Source organism: Aulonocara stuartgranti (assembly GCF_965226115.1).
Source record: "Aulonocara stuartgranti genome assembly, chromosome: 3".
Taxonomy (NCBI): domain Eukaryota; kingdom Metazoa; phylum Chordata; class Actinopteri; order Cichliformes; family Cichlidae; genus Aulonocara; species Aulonocara stuartgranti.
The window spans coordinates 41,425,693-41,445,701 of NC_138941.1; the positions used below are offsets into that span (position 1 = coordinate 41,425,693).

General features: G+C 40.0%; 1 protein-coding gene across 1 annotated transcript; it reads right to left on the bottom strand.

Moving 5' to 3' along the window:
• Positions 1-56: 56 nt before the first annotated feature.
• Positions 57-6,580, bottom strand: ankrd53 (ankyrin repeat domain 53; the record flags this gene model as incomplete). The annotated part of the gene is made up of 6 exons (XM_082511575.1): positions 57-1,127; positions 1,385-1,505; positions 1,604-1,768; positions 1,972-2,171; positions 3,620-3,728; positions 6,519-6,580. The coding sequence occupies 6 exons, from the start codon at positions 6,578-6,580 to the stop codon at positions 570-572; spliced, it is 1,215 nt and encodes a 404-aa protein (XP_082367701.1). The 3' UTR covers positions 57-569.
• Positions 6,581-20,009: the final 13,429 nt, after the last annotated feature.

A 20,009-nucleotide genomic window follows, 5' to 3' on the forward strand; every position in this document is an offset into this window, starting at 1 on the left:
ACGACCTTTTATTGATATTTTTAACTTGATTTAAAAACTATTAAAAGGGACCTTATATCTTTCAAGTTATGAGTACATATACAGGTAATCCCCTAGAGCAAACGCTCATGTTTCAGAGAATTTCTTTCTGCTCATGCCTCAGTGTGATGTTAATGGGATCAGATATTCCTAATCTAGTCATCTCAGTTACATCCATCTGGTTCTGTCTAAATCTGCTGACGAGGGGCTGCCAATCAGAAGAATGGTGTCCTTAAATGGAGAGGAGCTGAGAACGGCTTGTTTCAGACATGATGATCTGAGGTGCTGCACTAATGTTTAGTATAAGGATTATTATGATCTATGAGTCATGCAAAGCTACCCTAGTAGAGTTCAAGAATGAAAAAATATGAAGCTGAAAATGAGCTTAATAGTTCCACTAAATGTTTTTTCACGTATGTTGATGTCAAATGTTTCCATTTGAAAAAGCTATTTGACAAACTCTAAACATAGTGACACTCAAGCTTTTAATGCATTTCTTCGGAGCCTGTTCCCAGTTTCAGGTTAAATCTCTTCAGCCAAGACTGGGAAAGTCAGTACTGTCTAAACTCCAGCACCTCAACCAGACACATGGCCACCTCTGTCCAGGGGGAGGTGTTGTGCTCCTGAGGGCATCCTTGATGCTTGACCTCCACCATGTTCTGTGACTCAAAGTCCTGTGGCCAGGTGATCCTGGAAGGGAAGGCTCTGGGAAACAACACCCTCTCAAGGACATCCAGAGGCAGGTTAGGAGCGGGGCGAGGCGTGCTGTCCCACCTGGTGGTGTACTGAAGTTGCCTGCTGGAGCTGTCCCTCCAAATGGTGACGCTGTCACGGAGGTCGGGTTCTGCGAGGGGTTTCTTTGGCTGGAGGCCTGTGAAGATGCTCCATGGTTTGAAGGGTGGCTTAGGAAGGGTGTTCCTGTCCTCTTTAATGCCTTCAGGCTGCTGCTCCTCACAGTGGGCCTTTGCATGCTTTGACTCACAGTTGCTCTGATCTGCTAAGAAGCACTTGGTGTGATACTTGCTCACCTGCTCCCTGAGGGAGAAATCCTTCAGGAGGGCCACGCCTTTCTTCTTTGCCCACTCAGCCACCTTTTCATCAGTGAGTGTCTAATGATGGAGGGAGAAAGTGCAAACAGCATAAGAAAGCTGTTCATAAAAACCTTGACTCTACTATAATAAAGCCCCCATTTACACTGCAGAGGCCTTCCTGCCTCACGGGAGCCGCGGTTTTGTACTTTATGAGCCAGTTTAAGACAAGGCGTTGATAATGTATGTGTATATTCTTTATATTTAAAGAGTATACACATACACATAATATTCTATTTAACTTTCCATGTCATATAAACAAACTCCTATAAACTAACCTTTCTGGTGAGATTATTCTGTTTGGCCATGCCCACAAGATCAGTGTATAAGGCCTGAACCAGCACTCTCTCCTTTCTTTCTTTCTCTTTATTCACATGCCACATACAGCTCTTCAGATACCTGCCCACACACACACACAAACAAGAGATTTGTTTAAAGGAAGTAGCTGTTTCAACTACAGCAGTTTAAACTTTTATTTTGGTGTGAGCTTGCTCTACCTCGCTACCTTCCTGTGGCACCAGATGCAGGCTAAGTCCAGAGGTGTCTGCCCCAAGCTGTCCTTGGCCAAAACATCTGCTCCGGCCTTCACGAGGATCTCTGCACAGTCGAGAAAGCCCTCAGAGGCGGCCAGGTGCAACGGGGTCTGCCCCAAGTCTGTGGTGCTGGTTTGAAACACCCCCCAAAAAACCTCAGCTTTATTTATTATCATCACCATCATAATTATCATCATTGCAATCATTATCTCTTTTAAAAAGCATTTCTTTGGTAATTTGAATGTTGTGTATGCAGCCGCTGAGCGTGAACAATTTCATATTTCTAAAATAACCCAAAATAGAAAATACAGCTGCCTGCGCAGCCTTCTTACGCATTAACGTCGGCGTCGTGCTCCAGCAGGTATCTGAGACAGGCGCAGGTTCTGGGGAAGCTCTTGTAGGACAGGACCATGTGGAGGGGCCGGCGACCTTGGGAATCACTGCTGTTGATCCACTGTTGCCTGGATTTCACCAGGAGCTGAACATCACCCAACTCGCCATAAAGGCAGGCCATGTGGAGCGGCGGCAGACTCTGGAAGATAACGTTTCTACTCTTAGGTCTTTTTTATTTTAATTTATTTTTTTTACAGAGGACGATTTGATGTCACTGCAGAAAAACGAAAAGGTGTCATTAAGAATATTAATAACAGATATTTCAGTTTAGATATTTCAAGTTCAGGGTCCTTGGCCTGAACAAAATTAAAAATGACGTGATTTTCTTTGCCTGTTTCATCATAGGCAGTGATGTATTTGGAAAATAATGTTTGTACATTTTCTCAAAAATGTTTTAAATCCCAAGAGTATCATTATCGTTGTTAAGATAGTTTAGGAATAAGTGTATAAGTGGGTAAAAATGATAATCTGATACCTTTTTGTGCAAATGTTTAAGAAAAGACAAAATGTTACAGTTTTGCTAATGATATCTTGGTCACAGCTCATTTTTATATACACAAAGCCATGTTTTTCAGTTCCTCCAATTGTTGTGACAAATTGAAAATCTTCTTTCAGTCCCTTAAAAAGACAAACTTCTGACTTTTCAAAATCAGCAGTTCTAATACTTTGGTCCTAGGAGTCAACAACTAGCTAGCAGACACCAGCTAGCAAGAACTTCTGAGCTGTTCCAGCTGGCTGATTTGGGTAGCTGATTAGCCAGCTGCTGAGCATGGACAAAAGTTTGAATGAGTCCACATCATCTGATCCAAACCAGATAAATGGTTGTTAGGATTATGAGGAGGTTCTTGGAAGATTTTCTCCCCTGTAAGGGGGTTCCCAAAAGTCTGAGAACCACTGCTCTAAATCACTTACAATTGCTAGTGATTCACCTTAAGTGTTAATTCTATTTATATTTTAGTTTTCTTTTCAAATATATGAATGTCTTTTAGAAATTTGTAATATCCCCCCACACACTGATTTCTCTCAGCTGTTCTGAATTACCTTTCAGTGTGTTTATTGGCTTGATAGGTTTTTTTTTTTTTAATTCCTTTTAACTATTCTGTGTAAGGTGATCACGAGTGTTTTGAAATCAACACGTTATCACTCCCAAAACGTAACATTTTAGGCTAGGTGACAAATCGTCAACATTTTTCGCTTTAGGGTACCCAACACGTTCCTAAATGACAACATCAGAAAAAAGAGAACACATGAGAACCGTTTGGACTCAAACTACACATGTTCGTTCATTTTCTTAAAATCGCCTTGGAAAACACTGTTTTACGTCCTTTAACTGCTGGTTAATGTTAGGAATGACGTGACAAAACGTCGGTATGCTACGCCCCATGAGTGAGAACGGGCTGTTTGAAATATGCCTAAATAACAAAATCTGTTATCATTACTATTAATAATAATGCCTATGTTTTATTTATTTTTCCACAGGATGTTGTAATGTAGAGGCTACTACTGCTTTTCTTATTTTTCTTATGCACAAAAGTGGTCTAAAGATTTTTGAAAATCCTAATGTTGATCAGCTGTTAATAACTTTACCTGTTGGTGCAGGGAGAGCTGGTTCTCATTTAAATCACACTTCTCCGGGTTCCCAGGAGCCACAGCTGGGAACATCTGCCTGCTCAGCGCATCATAATGGGACTGTTTCCTGCAAGATTAATCCACGCAGAAAAAATGCTGTGAGAAGTAAGCCGTGAAACCTCAAAACATCCGAGAGATTTAAGCTACATATTTCCTTACATATCCCCCCTTTTAAAGTTGCTATTAGCAGTGGCGTGTCTAGAAAATTTTTGTTGGGGGGGCCAGGTAGGGGCACAGATTTGGAGAAGGGTGGCAGATTTAATTGGCAGATAATGTTTTAAAAAAAAATTCTACCAACCCTTAACCATAATTCAATAATCCTATAAACCTAATAACCAAATGCACTTTTAACTCTTATTAGAATGAGATTTTAACCACTACGGTGCAAAGTTTTTAGATACTGCGTTGATAAAGTACAAGAGATACAATCAGTGCTTTGTCAGTGTTTACTCAGCATTCAAGGACAACAATATTTGCATAGTATTTTTACTGACATATAGTGCACATATGTTTTGGGCAAAAACATTTTTGAAAATTAAAATACGAACATTTGTAACAAACAATTGACAAATTAGCCAGTTCCAATGTAAAACTTTATCTGCCTGTTAAAAAAGAAGATAATCTTCTCACAAACTGGTGTTTGATTTTGAAACAGGAAAAAAGTGGGGAAACAACTGAAAAGACTAACATTTGAATGAAACCTGAAAGCAAGTAAATACTTTCTATGCTGCCTTATCGTAAACTTTGGTAATATTGATAAAGAACAACACTGGCTGATGATAAAATACAGTCAGCTGGCATGGTGACACTGCCAGTATTAACCTGCAGGGCTGGACTGGGACAAAAAAATTGGGCATTTTTACTACAGACCGACCCACCAGGTAGTAAAGCCATAAAGACTTTGACTGAAAACAAACCCTGTTGTGACAGTGATGTACAGTCTTGTTGGTATATGTATGATTTCTATACATTTTACGTCAGATAAAAACTTTGGTTGTAAGATTTAGATAATTATTTAATAAAAACTAGGTATTTTAAATGAGAATAAGAAAGAAAAGTATTTCTTTGTGCCCCCCTTTCCCTGTTAATGCCCTACCTGGCCCCCTGGCAAAACTTTGCTAGACCCGCCCCTGCACAGTTACCAGCTGTCTGCTACATAAAAAAGGATCCTGGTGTTATTTGTCTCTCAGAAACAGTTCATAACTTCCCTTCAACTCATTCATGTCACCTAAAAGGTAAACCTGTTTCTCCATCACCTGTTCAGCTCTGATGGTTCAGTAAGGACATCTCCTGGTTTCATCTTCATGTTTCCCTCTCACCACATATCTAAACAGACATCATGACCAGCAGCTTTACAGCTGTGGCTCCAGCAAACATCAGCTGATACTAGAAATTAATATTAAATACATTCTAACAACAGCCGATCAAGCTTAAACGTGCTGCTGTTGTTTAGCGCAACATCTGCTGGTTTCCTCTTTCTGGCGCAAAGTGGGCGATAAACAAGAGAGAAAAGCCGATCAGCTGATCATTGATCAGTTTCATGATTGAAGTAGCAACAGGAGAGGGAGGGGGAGAGAATGAGAGAAGAGGCAGCTGTGCAGCATAAAGACAGAATAAATCCAGCTTTGTGTCTGTTTTCCATTCTAGCTAAAGTCCGGGACAAACTGCGTCTCTTCTCAGCTCAATACGAAACGTGTAATATTTTCTCTGAATGAGGGACCATTCCATTTTTTTAAGGAGCCGTTGGCAACTCTACTAACCTTATGAATAAAATAAAGTTCACTATCAGTAACATCATAGCACCCACCCAGCTGTATAAAAACTCCGTCAAACTGGCTAGAACGCAGTATGAGTTATTGCAACTGACAGTAAAAAGTCAGCAACATGAAAATAAACTCCACCTAAACTTGGTTTATATATGACCCAGATAGACTGCAGGTCATAACTTCTTACCTGAAGTTCAGTTCACCTGACACTCGGACTGGTGGCTGCTTCGGGTCTCTCCTCCTGCCTCCCCTTCCCTCATCCACCTGCTGGCCTCTGTGGAAGCCCCGTCATAGCCACCACCAAACAACGGAGTTATTTCTACACATCGACCTGCATCTGGCCAATCCACCACCTCTCATTGTTCATGCCATTACAAAAAAAAATAAAAAATAAGTCACTGGGGATATGCCCGGTATGCCCGATGGCCAGTCCAGCTATGTTAACCTGCAACCAAATCTGCAGCTCCATACAGCAATGTTATGACTTAGATTATATCTTATAACTCATAACTCTTATGTTAGCTCCCCTCAGTAGCATACTGTCTGAAATATTCCACAGCTGCAATAATTCTTTAAGTGTTATTTTTTTCCTTGGTATTCTAATTTCACCGAAGTTTACTAAACTCAACAAACTTGATATTACTTACCGGGACATTTATTCTGTCCTCATTTTCTTTCACCGAAAAATTGTTTCCTGCAGTGCTGTCTTTCGCGCTTGGCTCTCCTACCTTTGCTAACGTGATGCGCATAGCGCAGAAGCGATGCTGCATTCACTTACACTCGGATATCTGAGCGTCACCGTGAAAACATAATCGGACATTTGATATTTGATTGAATTTTATTGTTTTGCCTTTGGGGTGGCACCTGGGGTGGCCAGTCTGGTTTGGGGGGTGGCCTGTGCCCCCCCAGGCCACCCCGCTGGACACGCCATTGGCTATTAGCCTGCTCTTACAAGATATAGTTTTCTATTAAAACGCTCATTACAACGTTTAAAGCGGCTGTTTTGACCAACCCACGGTGTAAATTTACACTTTAAGTGCATATGCACTGAAAAACAGCACCCAGGCTTTCAGTATTAACAAAGTTTTTACCCTTTTTTACATCTTCCACGTCTCCGTTTTCCGGGCTTGTTGACAGGTTCCATGGTTGCCATGGAACTGTAACCGGGAAACTAACCCCGCTTTACGACATCCGGCACAAGAAGGAGAGAAAGCGATGAATTGTTATTTCCGGTTACAATATGTGTTAAATTATTATTATTAAAACTGTAGACAGTGTTTTTCAACCGATTTAAAGATCTGATGTCACGCGCTGTTCGACACGTGATTTGTATTCAGACCAACGAGTGTATAAAAGTTTTCTACAGTCATTGGTCATTCAAACATTTTAACCCCAAAAACAGGGGCGACAAACATATGTCCCCAGGATCGGCTTTGGAACAAGTGAGCGCATAAATTCTGGACTTTTAACTATATTTTCCCACTGAAAAAGACCTCTCCCATTCCCATTAAGTAACACTTAAACAATAGAAAATACAGAAAATGTCTGTTGTTTTTTTTTCATTATCAACAATAGAAATTTCTTTTATACAATGAGACAGTAGGCTACAGTACAAAAAACAACAACAAAGAATTTAAGAGAAGAAAAGTAGTACATTTTCTATGAATTCAAGTATTTTTGTTTTATAATTACAGGACAGTCTGGGCAATGAGATACCTGAACTTTTTCTTTAAGTTTAGACTTTTATGTCCTACAGTTTAAGCCCAAACAGTCACACTGACTTATTTCTTCATTTGCCTGAGCAGTTTTTTTTGTATGATGTAGAAGAGCTGGCACATACTGTTTAACTTGCTATTCTTTTTCATCTCTTGAGATATCTCAGGATATCATGTTTGCAATTTAACTTCTTTGCACTGACAGAAGGAGGAGATTCACTGGTGTGGCCCACAATGTAAAACGAGTTTGATACCTTTGCTTTAGACATTAGATACATTCAAGCAAATAATATTTTCCTCCATATAATGCAATAGAGGTGGCAAACATTAAGCACTACTATCTTAACATTATAAATAAATTCCATTCTCATTTTTATCACAATAAAAGCATGTGAATTAAACACATAAAACCATTTTCAAACTTATTTGAAGTTTATTCTATTAACTGGGCAACAGCTAGTTAACATGCACATCAGAGAGTGATAGTAAATCATTTTGTGATAGCAATACTGGCCAATGTTTTCATTCCCTGCCTATGGTCCACACATTGTGCAGGCCTGGTCGTTCTCCTTCTCATATCTACACGATATACTTGCTCTTTTATCTTTTCAATAAAACTGAAATTAAAAGTCATTTCTATCACATTTGATAGCACGAGTTATGTCTGAGTGTAATAGCTTGTGACAGATAAAGGTAGATCAGTGGTTGTATGCATGGCAGAGGCGCACTTCTACCCTCTCACGCAGAGTCCACAGCTCTCTCCTCATATATCCCTGGTGTGCTCATATTGATAGTTCATTACGGGTCCCTGCTGGCTCTTGGCCTTAGCAAAGTAGATCAATCTTGCTCGTGCTGCGCAGGCCACATGTGAGGCCGATATAAATTAAACAGTTACTTTATGGTCTCCATATCTCTGTGGCAGCAGGCCTCTCTGATCACAGCTACTGACCAAAGTGAATGTGACGGAGTGCAACTCAGTAGACAGATACAGTATGTGCAGAGGAGGGAGAGTGGACACACTGGACAAAGGATGCTGAAGATGGAGCTGCCAGGCAAGAAGAAAAGAAGTGAGGGCAGATATGCTGAAGGGTTGGTGTGACACAGATAGGGTGAGATGGAGGGAGATAATAAACTGCGGAGATCCCTAAAGTGAGCAGCTGGAATAAAAATAAGATACAGATATCACTAAGAACTCTGTGCCGTGTCAGAAATACTGAAGTGAGTTAACAATTTCTGGAGCAAATTAGAAACACAAGCATGTAAATACAAGAAAAAGACTAAAACCAGTGGTGCATTAATTTTAACATTATAGAGTAGATTTCTTCTTCTTTCAGGATCTCCATTATACCCTGTCCCTGACATCCTCCTCTGACACACCAACCCTTTGCACGTTCCCTTTCACTGCATCCATGAATCTTCTCTGTGGTCTTTCTCTCTTCCTCCTGCATAGCGGCTCAATTTTCAACATCCTTTGTCCACTATATACAATATAATACAATACAAGACAAATTTATTTATATAGCACGTTTAAAACCAGGGGTACACAAAGTGCTTCACAAAGCAATAGACAATAAATGATTACATTGAGCAATGAAAAATTAAAAACACAGTAAACTGAAGGATAACAAAAACTAATTAGTGAGTAGAGATAAGGAGAATATATAATAATCTAGGGAAAGATGCAGCAATTAAGAAACGGAGACAATTAACACTATAACCACTGTCCCTCCTCTACACATGTCCAAAAGAAGTCGTTTTTAGACAGCAGGGAGGTCAACAAGAAAGGAAAAAGGTACATCAGGTTTTGACTGATGATCAATACATTTGAGGACTTTTATTGTTTAGTTTGGTTCTTTTCATTAGACTTCTTAACAGTAAGATAGAAAAAAATAGTGGATTAACATAACCTGGAAACAGAAAACTTATAAAGCAGCTCACAGAACATCAAGAAAGACCTCTGGCACCGAACAGAAGAAAGAAACATTAAAGAATCTATGAGGGAATCAGCTTTACCAAAACACAGATCCTAGCAAGTCCTTTGTCAGCTGTAGTGAGACAAAAGGACTCATGACTCATCCTCTGTATTAGACATTTTAAATTAATTTCATTTCTTTTTGTAAATACTTTCCTCATTGTAAGAGAACAAAAAGTGGAAACACACAGACACAGGTGTACTGATAAAAATCAGGCTTTGATTTTACTTCTAAATATTGCTTTAGTTCAAAATGCAAAGCAAAGAAAACAAGATAACAAGTTGTGAGAAAGACAATTACCTGTGTACACAATGGAAGCAAAGAAAACAGGGACAACTAAAAAAAAAACTCAATACAAGTAATACAAATGAAAAGGACTGCTGCACCAGGCAGGTCAGTGAAAAGTCAAAGCCCACAGACAAAAAAGTATCTTAATCACCCTTCTTAACCTTTCAATTCAAGCACATAGCCATTCAGTCTGCCTTTACAAGCATTTGTGAATGAACGAATCAGTGTAAAGAGCTTACTGGGATTACTGGGTAACAGGATGCCACGGTTGCAACAAGTCAGTTTGTGAAATTTCTTGCCTCATAGATATTCAATAATCAACTCTAAGTGGTATTATTGTAAAGTGGAAGTGTTTATGAACCACAGCAACTCATCCAAAAAGGGTAAAGTTACAGAGTGGGGCCACTGAGTGCTGAGCTGCAGTCACAGATCATAAGAATTATCATCAGCATGAAAACTGTGCACCGGGAGCTTCATGGCATGAGCTTCAACAGCTGAGCAGTTCCTGTAGGTGTAATCTGTGGGTGGTCCAGAAGATTTGTCCTTACAGTGTATAAATATATGAAAAAACAATATAAATCATGTTGTTTTTATGTTGTTATTTAGGGTACAGTGCAGTGTTCATTATGCTGAAACAAATTAACCTAAAATAACTAACACAACAAACTAAACATGCACAGCAAAAATTAGCTTGGTGTGAAATCTTAAACTCTACGGTTGTGCAAAGAGTGTGGATGAATATTACCTAATTATACTGTCGTTATATAATAACAGTTTTTATTATTATATAATTGGTATGTAAATATAATTATTTAAGTCACACAAATACACTTCTTTCAGAGCTTTTCCCCTCACATAATGATAAAAACATCATGAAAAATCACAAGTACGTAACTTAACTAGCTTAAACCCATTTTTATTGACCCTTTTTCACATTTGTGACTCCTCCTTTCACTCTTTCGTTCTCTGTTAAAGCGATCAAGGTCCGGTGAAGGGTCAAGGACGAGCCACCACCCGCTTGTCTTCCCCCCCCCCCGAGGTGCTTTTTGCCTTTGTCACAACATGTCCTTGAAGCTTTCAGCTACTTTGGTGACGTAGGTTTGGGTGTACAGAAACAGTGAGTATATGTGAACCTTGCGTGTGTGCGTGTTAATGTATGAACAGTCTTTGTGTGTGTGCACGCCAGCATGTGCCGATTAACAGTAAGAGAGCAGCACAGCCCCCCTGTGGCTTCAGCGGCTTCCTCTGACCTCGGTCACGTGCCGTGGAGGTTGAGTGGAAACTTTAGTGTAGAGCTCTTTCATGTTTGACTTTCAGCACAAGTCCCTGGACAGTGACCCCCAGCATGACCATTTCCTTTTGACAGCTGAGTGTGTGTTTGTTATGTGCTGTCAAATTCTCTCTGTGTGCCCAGTAAAATAGCTATGTTTCTCTCTTTAACGTTGTAAGGTCTTGACCTTACTGTGTTGTGTTTGCCCTCAAATGACTAAACAAATTTAAGCTGAACTGAATGAAATGCTCTCCCCCACAAAAAAATCATAAGAGCTTTCTGACATATGATGGTCTGGACATTAAGTTACAGATTAGTTTCTTACTCTAAGTTCAAAGGTCAGTTAAATATACTCTCCGATCTTCGTAAATGCTCACCGAATTTAAAATAGTGCAACGAAACCTGTGAATGCATGCGTGCAGCCGGTGCAGTGGAGATTAGCACTGGGCTGATTATAGCCATGTAAACCTGCTTAGGGTGAGGATGAAAATTAGATCACATCCCAACAGCCTCGCAGCTGGCTCTCCCATTGGTTTGTTACATCATCCATTCACAACCCATCTGTTTTTCTTGGTTTCACAATACAAGCTCCTTTTTGGCTAGTGGCACTGGCTATTGGAAATGGAAGAAAAACGCTCACTTAACTTTTTTCTTTTTATATATATATATATATATATATATATATATATATAAAAAGATAAATTTTTTAAATGGTAGATAGTGCAAGCTGGCTGAAATGATTGGCAGACTGTTAATGTGATTACAGCTAAGTGGGTGTGAAAAATGTTGATTTAGTTCTAAAATGATGAGCGCTACAGTGTTATTTATAAATGTAGTTTTTAAAGGTACTGTGTTTAAAATGTCACCACTAGATGTCAGTATATTGCACATTGCAGTCCACTAAGTTCTGTTTTCTTTCCCCTCCCAATTTAAGTGCATTCTAGCTATGATGTAATGAATATAGCTGTGTTTACCTCAGCTGTCAATATGCGGGGTGGTATGTCCGGAGGAGGCTGTAAAACATTGTGAAAGGAGTCGAATTCAAGTCATGGAGTGAGTGACACTTACTTATGTCCAATGACAGTGATGGACAGTGTTCAGGATGATGGAACTTTCCCGTTGGTAAGCACTGCTGTTAGCCTGAGTTAGCTGCTGTTACTAGGCATTAGTGAAACTTTCTTTAAAGTGGATCTAAGTTTGTTGGACTTAGATGAAACAAACTTGGATCTGAATCCAACTTGGATCCAAGTCATATCAGAGTGTATTCACAAGCTTAGTGAATAAAGTGAGGATGTAATATAACTGTTTATCAGAGGGAAAGTGTGATTTTTAGGACACTCAAGCTAAACAATAGCTGGCACAATATCAGGTTATAATTAGCTGTTGTTGTTTAGCCAGTTGTCTGGAGATGGTTAAGATGGGTGGCACGTTTAATCTGTTGACAATAAGTAATTGGGATAATATCAGGAATTAATATGCATGTTTTTTTTATAATGTATTTTTATTAGTTTTTCTGTTTTCACAAATAATACATAATTACATAACATAATAAAGTGTACAATTCAGAACCAAAAATAAATAAATAAACAAAAACAAAAACAAACAGACTGATAATTAAGCACTGAACACCAGCTCAGTTCCATCTAAAAAAATAAAAAAATAAATGAATAAAGAGAGAATACAATACAGTACAATACCTGTGGTCCCAGTAGTACGTTGCAGTTTGAACACTCAAGAGAATCCTTGTAACATAATATTAGAAACGTCAGGTTCCACATAATTCAAGTATGGTTCCCACACCTTAAAGAATTGATCTGTTTTAGAGTGCAGTACACATGTAAGATATTCCAATGGCACTAATTAATATGCATGTTAATGCACGTGCAGTTCAGGAGGTGAGGCTTGAGGAAGAAGAGAATGAAGCCAGTCTTATTATCTCTTTCCTTTCCATTTTTGCTTCCTTTGGTGAAGGCGACCCCTTCTCAAATAATAAAACCTTAATATCTTGAATCTGAACGGTCAGGCAGAAATTAAACTGCACTTGAACACCTACGATCTCTTCTCTTTCACCTTTGAACTACTATGTATGTGATTGGTCTTTAGCGACAAACATAAAACACAATTATGTAGAACGTAAATGTCCGACTATGTATTTTTAATACATATAAAGGTACCCCAATTTTTTTAATGGATTCTTTCTGAAAACACATCAATTTGTTGAAAGATGTAATTATACACTAATTAATGGATATTAATATATTTTCCTTCTTTTTAATAAATAATCTCAAAAAACCAGCTGACCATACTATGTACAATAATACTGACTGATTATAAATAGAAAAAAATTAGGAGACAGATGTAGAAAACACTTAGTAACAGTTCAAAAAAAGCAATGAAGTGGAGAAGTGAACAAGAGAGGAACTGAGCAACAGAGAGGAGAGAGTCCTGAGGAGTTAAGAAGTTATAAAGTGACAATGTGGAAAAGAAAGAGAGAACATAGAGAGAGAAGTAGGAGTTGAGCCAGCACACCCTCAATGTGCCTTCATATTTGATGAGCCCTCTTACAAGGACCCTGTGCCCCTGGGGCTTCCAAACTCTGCTTGTGTAAGTGCGCTGATGCCCTCACTTTACTCCTTCTCTTCCTCTCTTATCCCCTCCTCTTTTTGCTGGCTCTCCTCCCTCTTTTGGCTTCCCTGTCTTTCTGCCTCTTAATCCTCTGCTTAGCTCCTCCTTTTCTCGCCTTCCCCCCTTCTCCCCCCTCCACTCCTCCTCTCTTTCTGAGCCTCGTGCTCAGCCAGGCGGCAGTGTGCTAATGCACCATGGCACATTCTGCAGCTTCGAGTCACAATGCGACCAGGCTTTATGCAGTGACCGCACAGCGACCTCCCTCAGCATCGCTGCAGGCACTGTGCTGTGCCAGGGCCTGTTTAAGGTGAGGATGGAGGCGATGGGTGGAGGTTTAGAGAAGGAGAGAAGAGAGAAGAGTATGGAAAAGAGATGAGGTGCGAGTAAGCAGGATTCTGCTTCTCACAGGTATCACCTCAGATGAAAGTAAGATTAATTAGCTGAAAATGGCTGAAATATCCTGAGCCAAGCGCGTATGCAGTTGTAGCACATAGTTCCTTACTTTTCACCCAGAAGACCCACTGGAGTCACTGGATATTAACCCTGATAAGGATAAGTGGCAGAGAATGGATAGATAGCTTATTATTTAATATCTCATTTATTTTTATGTTTCTCTTGCTGCTGCAACAGAAATCTGTTTTCTTTCTTTCTTCTTTGCCTTGGTCAGGTCACGTTCTTTTGTCCCCGAGGTCCCGACAGCTTCCTGCCATCACACCTTCCCATGATCCTGAGTTTTTTTCCCACATCCCTCAGACACGTTCTTCTCAGTCCTCACAGCTCAGCAGAAACAACCAGAGGGAAGGAGAGAGATAAAAGGACTTTGATAGTGAGAAAAGGAGTGGTGAGACCTTAAAGGTCAATATTATGAGGGTGGGTGTGGAGCGCAGGAAGAGAGACAGCAGGAGGGAAATTTATAATTTTTGTACGTAAGGGAATTCAAATATTTCACGGTAAACTTGTCCTGTTTTATTTATTTGTTGCTCGTGAATATTCTCAATATTGATGGGGAGTATGTCCATCTTTATAATTGCTCTGCCATAGACAGTATTACTGAGTGTTGAAGCTCTACTTCATTTCTCCACGAGTTTCTTTTTGAATAAAAATGATCGTAATGGAGCTACTCTGATTACAGAAAGCTAGTTATATAATGAAGAAGGGCATATATTTTTAAACAGTACAGAATTTACAGTAATTTTCTGTAAATCTGCAGGTTTATTTAGTTATTTGATTAAAAAAACACATTTCCTGTGTTACGAAATCAGTTTCACCCCGGTTCTTTTTATTCCTCGGGCATCCAGAGACGGCACCGGACGCAGTAGTCATTTTCACAAAAACCTTTATTCATCTTCATTTAAGCATGCATCTTCTAGAAGGGGAGATGTGCCAGGCCGGTGTCCCTCTGCAAATCTTCACTCCTTTGTTTGTTACAGTCAGCTTTATAGAAGCGACCTTATCATAAAACCCCCATGGTGTGCTGCAAACTCTGTGTCTGTGTGTGTGCGCGTACCCGTGTGTCTGTGTGAGTGCACTCACACCTGTGAGATGTACTTCAGTACTCTTATAACACTCTTGTTCAGCAGATTAGTTTCTAAGTAAACTGTCTGCTAGTTTTTGACGAGGACTTTATTCAAGCAAACAAGCAGCACGTCAGACCACGTTGTTAAAGAAGTTTCATCAAAAATCATCTTCAGTTCATAAACTGAAGATGATGAAGAATTACACATCAGTATACATCAACAAAGAAGTGTTTTCATGGCCATTAGAATAGTTTTCAGGTTTTCCAAGTGGTAGCTGCATAGACAGAGACCACCCTCACTAACGTCCGATGCACACCATGTTATTTTGTTGTATAAGCAGGCCTGAAACACGACACAAACTGCTCTGTTGACAAACGAGCTTCTAGGGTTACCCCAGTAGGCTTTCAAGAGGTAAAGAGCGAAGACAACCATCACCTGGTTGTATAGGAGAGCCTACATGGCTTTTTCAGTCTGAGTAACCACATCTGCTCATTCTAGCTGAAAATGACTGAATATTTGCATCAAGTTCAATCTGCAATATGTAAATACTCTTTTGCTTCTCATTACTTGCTCCACTAGATCATTAGTAAGCCATAAATTATAATCCATGTTTTCCTTTTAATGAAATTTAGTGCCAGTGGTCAGGCAATGTCACTAACTGTTAGCAGGGAAACGTGGGTTTTAGCCTCATGGTAAGATAGCAAACTTAAATTTAACTTGCATTAAAACAAGCACGTCTCTCCTAGCATCAGGGACTAGTCTGAGATGCATATATCATATGGTTGCTTTGAAGATGGTAAAAGAACAAAGGAGGGCTTAAATAAAATCAATAAACCATACAAAAGCACTCTGAAGACAGATTTCTTTGATACTCATTGACTTTACGGTCTCACAGTTTACTCGCTCAACTCCTGCGTGCACTTACCGTCAGTGTGTGTAAAGCTGCAAAGATCAACCACTCAGCAACAGCACAAACAAGGTCGAATTTACATGTACTTTATATCTGTCAGGCAAGGCTGGACTGGGACAAAAAATCGGCCCGGGCATTTTGACTAGAGACCGGCCCACCAGGATAAAGATTGAAAATGTGACGTCATTCAGGGGTAAAACCGCAAAGGATTCTGGGAACTTGTGGCAAGAGGTACTAGCGCACGCAGGCTTTCAATTGAACTCAGTTACACAGCGATAATAAGAAACCCAAAAAATGGCAAGAAGCTGTTGTATTATTAACTGCAACAGCCGGTCGCATGACAGCCACAGGAAGCCGATCGTTGTTTTTTTTAATCGGATTACGTCGTTGAAGAGAAATTTTTTTAAGCCATGTTTCCGAAGTAAGAGCCGACGGATGGTCTGGATATACCAAATATAACGTCCCAGAACACTCCAGCTCACAGGTTAGTCTGCTCCAAGCATTCCCACAAAGGTCAGAGTTTTTAGTCGTTAATACGTCATTTTTCTTAACATAATTGGTGACATAGGTTACAAGCAAGTCTGGCGCTGAACAGAAATGGTCGCGCTATGCTCCTTTGTTTATTGTGCATAAATAGTGAATTGTCCTGACACAATATTGCGTTTCGCTTCTGTTATTATGGTACATTGACAAAAACATATACTTTTATTCACAGGATAAAACAGTTGTTTTGTATCACTAATTGTCCAGTGCGATTACAGCATACAGTATTATTGTCACTGCTACATTTCTGTGATGCTACCAGAAATTATTTCCACTACTAATTAATTACCGTTGAGCTCAAAGGTCCTATTAATAAACGGTTAAGGAATGTGTATTTATGAAGACGATTTGTGAGACTGGTAAACTTACCTCTGTTCGTACGATGGTCTTTCGTTCTACACGGTGCATTTCAAGGTCCTGCACCCATCCGTCGGTAAACTGTACCTGGGCTTGTTGCAGTGACCTGAAGTTACTAAACTTCATGAGTGTATGCACTCACTCCAAGAACCGTATGATTATAAATCTGAGCGTGGTGAAAGTTGGGCAGCACGCTGACGTCTTTTGTCCCTCTGTGTGCTCGTAAGGGTCTGACCCTTTCACTCCTTTGATTTTTTCCTCGTATCTTTTCTTTGTCTTTTCGTCGAGTCTGTCTTTGTACGGACCGGCATTGTTCTCCTTCTGTTTTGTACATTCCTTTTTTGTGCGGCAAAGAAAAAACAAGAATTTATTGGAATCGAAGAATGAACGTTTTGCGGTGCTGCAAATGCTTGCATTTGATGTGGTACTTGGATTGTTTTGCCACGAGTTCCCGGCATGCAATGCGCGAAAATCACGTGATTGCTAAACAAGGGGGCGGGTGCATTCAGCCTCCTCGGCTGTAATTGGTCCAGCCCAGAGTCGATCATGACCAATTGGCCAATCCAACACCTTTCATTATATATACCCTTCCTAAAAATAAAAAAAAAACATCGGCCCATAAAAACAAAAAATCGCCAGCGGCCCACCGGGCAAATGCCCGGTATGCCCGATGGCCAGTCCAGCTATGCTGTCAGGGGAGTGCGCTTTAGCAGCTGCACTGCAGATGAACCTAAAATGTTGAGACACTAAAGTGAAAACAACATGGCTTAGTGTACGATAACCAATCTGTCCTGTATGCAGAGTCATATGTTGTGTTGCAACTAACACTCTGATCCTTTCTTATAGGATCACCTCTCCTCTTCCATCCAGGTCACAGAGCATTGAATCAGCCCGGGTCATCATGAGGGCAGCGCTCCACAAAACTCATTGCCCTTCTGACACACATCCTGATTATATTCATAAAATGGTGTTGGAAGGGACACCATGACGCAAAATGCTAATGCCACTGGGACAGTGATACCATAACAGCTTCAGGTCAGTCAGCCACTTTATAATGTGTGCACACAACGCTTAAACAAACATGATACAACCAGAAGTGAAAGACACACACAAGCATGCTGGCCAACACAAAGTACAAATGGTGTTTTCTGCCTGAGGTTTTTTTTTTTATCTATTCAATTAAAGTGCTTGCATTTTACTCATTTTCTGAAGCCACAGTGCTGGAATTAGGCCAAAGCAAACAGTGATGTTTGTGGAGGATGGATAGATGTGTGTCTAGTAGATGGACAACTGATATGATGATTTAATTGATTGGATCTCAGAGTGTTATGACTACAGGGCACGGTGACAGGAGTCTGCAAAATTTTCAGGTTTTAAAATATTTAGTATAGTAGTATAACTCAGCATAGCACAAAGTCAAACTTCTGGGATATGAATATGTCCAGGTAAGTAAATACAGTAAAATTAATTAATCTCATATCTTTTAAGATAAATATCACAAAGTCCTTAGAGGCCAAATTACTGCAAAATAAACATAAAATGTTACAGATCAGGTGGATCCACAGAGCTCAGGCTCAGTGGACGAGAGCTTCAGAGTCTGAGGGGCATTGTTGCAAAACGTCTGTCACCTTTACCTTCAGTTTTCAGCCTCGTATGATCATTTCGAGGACTTATTGAGCAGTGATGTTCTGAAGAACCTACAGAGGCTCTGAGGAGGTTTTGTTAAGACAAGTGGAAAGAAAATCCGAGTATGATCAGTGCATGATGCTCGACTGTGAGCACAAGTCCCACTAAAGGACCTCATGCAGTCTGTTTATGACAGTTTTGATAGAAACATCCAGATGAGTAGCCTGCTGGAGGTCATTGCAGGGTTCCAGCAGTGGTCTTTATGTACCCACAAAAGAGCAGATACCAGTCCTCCTGCCCTGACCCTGTCCAGTTCTGTTTGTGTGGTATCTCCTCCACACTTTGAGGCTGTGATGGGAGGAACAGCACACTTTCTTTTGATGGATGTGGAAGAGCTGGTCTATCAGTGCAACTTGAGTGGGCAACAGGTACCATGTATATATTTCATGTAGTGAGAAGAATGCTAGCAAAAAGAAAAAAATAGAAAAACATCTGTTAGGAAACTCTGATGAGCCACTGTTCCCTTAATTCTTTTGTCATCAGTGTGTATCCATTACAGCCTTGCATGTCATCATTGAGTCAGCAGAAACACTGTCCTCTGTCACTTGTCTCAGACCGCGACAAACCTCTTGGTGTATTAGCAACTAGTAAGCTGGTGGTAAGCACAGAGGAATGTTTGCGTCAGTTCACATGAATTAGCTAAGCCTCCTTTAGGAATAAGAGGAAGTCTGTGAAACCCCCAAAAGTTTGACAAGCCCTCACTTATTCTTAAAAACAAAACCTAAGAGTATTCTGACAGAACTTGCCACACACCAACCTCAATCACCCAGTTACCACCTTAAATGATTCAGTAGGATGGAAGTTACATGCAGAATAAAATGTCCATTTTCAGGCTAAAATGATGTAGCTTCACACCACGTGTATCACACGCTGATTGCTGTTTTTTGATGCTGGATGTGCTGCCGGTTTTATCAGATAGAACTGAGGAAGACCAGTGTTTCACCACAATGACTAAAGCGCACATAAATTAAAAAAACAAACAAACTGAAGAAGTGTAAGTGAATAGCATCGCAAATAAAACCTGCTGAATCAGTTTATTGTTGAGCAAATCTTCTAAGGCCACATTTACTTGTGCTCGAAGAACTCTGATTAAACTCACGTCACTCCTGCAACATGTGGGAGACTCAGATGTCTTATGCAGAAATATTTAGCGCATCAAGTTCAGCTGAGGGTAAACTAGTGCAGCTAGTACCGGTTGACACATGAAAAACCAACATCCACTTTGGAAAGCAATTTAGGGTGCACTGAAACTGAAACAGTGCATAAATGTGTAGTTCTTATTGCTCTTCATACTCTCTGAGTACAAGTGGCTGGTCTGACAAGGGAGAGCAGGCATGTTTTAACTATGGTGCTCAGAATAGAGGCGCTCTGTATTAGTGCTGGGTATCATCACTGATTTCTAGAATCGATTCGATTCAATTCGATTTAAATCTGGGAAATTTTGCCTCAGACAGTCAGAAATATTATAATTCAGATCAGTACATTTACATATTTTTGTATCTATAAAAAGGAAGCTGACACTTTCCAGACTTTATCAAAGGTGTGAGCATCACAGCAGATGCCTTCGTGTCAAAGTAGCTGAAGATAAAACACAGAAAAACATGAAGGTGATTTACCTGGCCTGGGATTTTATAAAAATATTCTGCAGTACATCAAAAATGAAAGAAAACCATTAATCAACATATGAACGTTACCTCT